The sequence below is a fragment of the Sphaeroforma arctica genome (genome assembly GCF_001186125.1).
Source record: "Sphaeroforma arctica JP610 unplaced genomic scaffold supercont1.2000, whole genome shotgun sequence".
Taxonomy (NCBI): domain Eukaryota; class Ichthyosporea; order Ichthyophonida; genus Sphaeroforma; species Sphaeroforma arctica.
The window spans coordinates 1-5,000 of record NW_014038558.1 but is presented as its reverse complement, the minus strand read 5'-3'; the positions used below and the strand labels follow the sequence as shown (position 1 = coordinate 5,000).

General features: G+C 41.6%; 1 protein-coding gene across 2 annotated transcripts in view; it reads left to right on the top strand.

The window, feature by feature from the left end:
- The window catches only part of SARC_11995, a gene marked incomplete at both ends in the record, with an annotated part of 8,954 nt that extends 4,203 nt beyond the window's left edge, over positions 1-4,751 (top strand). For both annotated transcript variants that reach the window (XM_014293907.1, XM_014293908.1), the window contains 8 exons: positions 461-577; positions 1,384-1,483; positions 1,672-1,804; positions 2,225-2,296; positions 2,984-3,086; positions 3,393-3,549; positions 4,156-4,239; positions 4,510-4,751. In XM_014293907.1, coding sequence (XP_014149382.1) covers positions 461-577; positions 1,384-1,483; positions 1,672-1,804; positions 2,225-2,296; positions 2,984-3,086; positions 3,393-3,549; positions 4,156-4,239; positions 4,510-4,751 — 1,008 coding nt within the window. The remainder of the gene's footprint in view (positions 1-460; positions 578-1,383; positions 1,484-1,671; positions 1,805-2,224; positions 2,297-2,983; positions 3,087-3,392; positions 3,550-4,155; positions 4,240-4,509) is intronic.
- Positions 4,752-5,000: the final 249 nt, after the last annotated feature.

Sequence of the window (5,000 nt, the reverse complement as noted above, 5' to 3'; positions counted from 1 at the left end):
TGCCTGTGTGACTGTACACTGCACTTCTCTGTGTCTGAGTGACTATGCAAGCACTCGTGTATGCGCCATTTGTAACTTTTACCCTAGTAAGGCCCGAGTACAAGTCTCGTTATCTCACCTATATGATACATTACAGTACTTGACTAAAAAAACTTAAAACCTCATATATCACACTACTTAACCCGAAAACTCCTGAACCCTCAAAGATTACATTTATCAACCGTGAAACCCCCTGAAAAACCTTCAAAACCCCATATATCCCACTACTAACCCTAAAAACCACCTAAAAGACCTTTAGAACCCATATCTCACACTATGTAACCTGAAAAACCCTGAAAACCTAAATAACAAACTACTTCTAATATAACCTGAATAACTACTTTCTCCACTAGTAAACCCTAGAAACTCTAAAAAAACCCATATATCACATTACTTAGCCTATTCACTGTCTCCACCGCAGAAGTCAAATGATTACACGCGTCGTCTGTACGACTGTTTGAAGGTGCAGTTATCACCACAACAACAGACAACAACCACTGCATCTGACAATGGCAAAGCGGTTGCAGGAAACACCCAGGTGTGTACAAACAGCCAATATATAGTTACATAAACGTATACCATGTACAACCATTACATATATATATATATATATGTGTGTGTGTGTGTGATATCCCCGTAGTAGCAAGTTGGTTAACCACTTCTACTACGGGGATATCTCAATATATATATATATATATATATATATAATATACTTATATGCATATATATGTGTATGTCTATGTCGATGAATGTGTTATGTATGTGTTGTATATGTATATGTATATGTATAAATATTATATATGTACATGCATATGTATGTGTATGTGTATGTGTATGTGTATGTATATGCATATGTATCTGTATATGTATATGTGTGTGTATATGTATATGTATAAGTACACGCATACGTATATATATATATATATATATATATATATATATATATCAGCATCTAAACTTGTTCTTCAGAGATAAGTGTTTGTTTGCACATTAATTTATGTGTAACATTAGTACTTGCGCATCCAATGCTAATTTACAGGTGCGGCGACTGGGCGGGCGTTTATTTATTATTTAAGGGGTTGTAGGGTTTTCGATATCTGTGTATAGTCGTAAGTAATGCTGAATGTGGATCCGCATACCTACCACTGTATGTATACTATATATCTGCTACTACGTGTTTCTGGTACATGTCAAACTATACCTACTATACATCCACAGTTCCGATTAGGGTACATACTTGTTAGTTGTGCTTTAGCGGGGGGTATACCCGCGCACTTGTCTGTTTTTAATATATTATTCAATGTTATAGCATGTTTAACTAAACCGTGTTGTCGTTGCGTCTAGAGTTCCGAACTTCCCACGCTGGAAGGGCGAGTGGTGCCGATGAACCGATACAAACACTTCACCGTTGGCAAAACCATTCCGCGCGACATGCCTTTCCCTGGTGAGTTAAGTCTTACGATATCGCCTGTACACACAGTCTCTACAGATCATATTACTGGGCATGCAGAAAGCCACAAGAAGCACAGTATGCTTTTGGGGCATGTCGTGGTGTATAGGCCTGTCGTGTTTATATTTGTAATTATATATATATATCCTGTGCTTATCCTCACATCCTCTCTTCCCACTCAGAGAGTCTGCTGGCGTTCAGCATTGCCGATCGCCTGAGCCGGACACAATTGTTATCGCTGTCATTCCAAGAGCTGACTGTGGCTTTGTGGCTCAGATACATCCTGGAAGATCCGAAGGTGTCTACCAAGCTGTTGTAAGTTAGGGTTTAGGGTTCGTGTCATATAACATGCACGGGTTGGCTATAAATAGAACGCAATGTGAAGATGCAACCGAGCAGTAAACTATACGCTTGTTGTGGATAATGGCTCTTGCACTGAAAGTGCACACACCATGACGATAGTCTGGTTATTCACAGAAACGTTAATTTATTCTGAGTGACGTATCGGTGTTTTGCCAAAAATGGCGCAATGCTCTTTGAAATGTCAAACAAAAACATCTTAGCATAGAGAAGGGTAGAAGTTATTTGTCTGACATTGCGTTATCTCACTGCTCACTGACTGAGCCTTTTTCGTTTGTTTTTAATTCATTTGTTTCTAATTCTGTTTTCTGTTCATTTGTTTTTAATTCGTTTGTCTTTAATTAATCTGTTTTTTGTTTTTTATTCTGCGGTCAGGGATCCCTCATTCTCCCAACGCATGCTGCACGTGGTGAGCAAAGGCTATGGCAATATGCCTCAGAAGCACAAGTAAGTACAACAGGTCATTTAAATATAATACAGTACGACGCATTTGTAAGGTCTGTGGTTGACTAATGTCGCTTTCCTTTGTACTGAGACTAGAAGTATAAGATATTTATGACTCTAGAAAACTTTGCCTGGACTAATCTCGTAGAGTAGAGCACATTGTGTAGTTGCATGTGTAAGTCGCTCAATTTGGCCCACTCTATTTGCATATGTGTATTATATATATATATATATATATTTATATATAGATATACTATTTTACTATACATACATATATATATATATATATATATATATGTGTGTGTGTGTGTGTGTGTATAGGGCACTGCGTATCTGTCTGGGTCTGTGCCAGTGGTGTACGTGTGTAAGTACGTTAGTCGTGAAAGGTTACCTTATAGCCTCCATTCTACCGTGGTCTAATGCGTAAAGGGTATTCTCCTATGTACCGGATTTGACCTCTCCTTGCTCATTGGCCTTCCAATGCCTTTGCCTCTCCGCTCAACATAGTCCGATTTTCCTCCCCAGCGTATACCATTGACACGCATGCACACGCAGTCGTATGTCTCTCTGTGCTGTGGTTAGCGTGTACCACCCCATTATTCCAAGTACATGCATGCACGTCTGTTGTAGGTTTGACATGCCGCACCCTTGCATTGATCGTTTCCACCTCCTTCTGCCTACCCACAACAGAACCGAGACTGTCGACAGACTTCAGTTAGTCGAGTGTGTGCCGACGTCACAGGGGTTGCGCCTACCTGAAGCTGCCTACCTACCAGTCGTCTCCTTCTTTAAGGTACCGACAGACATCATACTGTGTGTTTGTGAGAGATAGTATGTTTAATTGCAAGTGTGCGCGCATGTATAACTTTGTGTCTAAGGTAGACTGGATTTGCCTCTGGTACATCTGGACAGGCCCATTGGTCTGTACCAGACACTTGGGGTTCGCTAGAGACCTCAATCCGAAGCCCTGAACCCTAAACCCTATACTCTTATTCCGGACATCAGGCATTGTACATAGCAATAATATGTAAATAAACAAAGATACCTGAACCCTAAACCCTAAACCCTGAACCCTATCCCCTACTCTGTAATGCACCAGGATTTGCCTTTGGTGCATCTGGACAAGACCCATTCGCCTGTACCCGACACTTTCCTCACCACTTTGGGTGTGCGTACGCGAGTGTCTCTGGAGTTGGTACTCGAACGGCTTGGAGAGCTCAATTGGAACCAGGATTCGCTGCTGTCCTATTTGGCAGGTATGTATGTATGTATATATGTGTGTGTGTTGCTCTCTTATTTGGCAGATATGTATGTGTGTATGTGTGTATGTGTGTGTGTGTGAGTGCTGCTCTCTTATTTGGCAGGTATGTATGTGTGTATAGTGTGTGTGTGTGTGCCCTTGGGATCAGGAAGCATCTTTGACTTAATTGGTAGACACAGAGTGTCTGTCTGCGAAAACGTTTAAGTATAAGTTTTAGGACGACAGTGTGTGAAAAGATGCACTGATATGGATGATACACAAATCATTCACTTGTCGTGAGCTTTAGGTTTCTGGGTTTAGAGTCTAGGGTCAGTACTCGCTGCCCCTAATTTTGTGCCAGCTCAGATATCCGTTGCGTCGCAATTGCTGGGCGGTACTAAATATCATTTTTCTATCCCTACACAACAGTGACCTGCTCCTGTACACGTAGCTTCATAATACATATACATATATATATATATAAATATATATATATTGATATATATATATATATAAATATATATATATTGATATATATATATATATATATATTATGCTATTCTAAATGTGAATATTTACTTCAACAATCGGTTGCCACCCATCTTGTTTGTCTGCATCACAGGAGAGATGGATCAGTTCTCCGCCTCTGAATGGCAGCGTCTGAAATCTGTGGCATTTCTGTCAGCAGATGACACTTTCACAACTGGTAAGGAGGAATTTATCTCTCATGAGGTGTATCTCAATTGTCGTTTTCTGATTTGATGTGCATCCGGAACCGAATGTTAAGGGACCGGTCCATTTTTATTTGTACTCCAAATTACCAATGTTTTATAGCCACGCCAAACGAAAGTCGATATCAGCTCGTATTTGGCTATTCCATCGGACCCATGACCTGCGGTATAGCGACTTTAATTTTCTTCACACACTTCAGTATTTCTCCATCCATTGCGCGATATGTACAATACTCTCACCACAGACAGCCGAACTTCGGGATCGGCCACTCTAGGTGGCGACAGTGCCGATGCAGTGGTTGCACCTCCCGCCTACACCAAGGACACCCCGGTCCAAAACCCTCCGTCCCGGGTGCTCAGAGAAAGGACCGCCACCCTCCCCCCATCACGCATGTACCGAGCAAACGAACTGTACACGCCTACAGTCGAACACAGCCTGTTGGGCCTGCGCACGCTGATGTGGGGCTCTGGCAATGGCGCCTCTGCTGTATGTAGTGTGCCGTCTGATCCAGAGGTGTTGTGGATATGTGTGTGTGTGAGTTATGCGTGTGAGTGTGTTGATATTGTGTGTGTTGTGTGTATGTCTGTTTTTTGCGGAAATTCTTTTGCTTGCGCGCACCTGCGGTTCGAATAGCCGGCTGTGGTAGCGGCGCATCTGATGTATATCTTCTGCCATCTGATCAAGGCGTGTTACACTCGTGTGTTTGAGTTTGGTTTAGTATTTTCTATAGAGGAT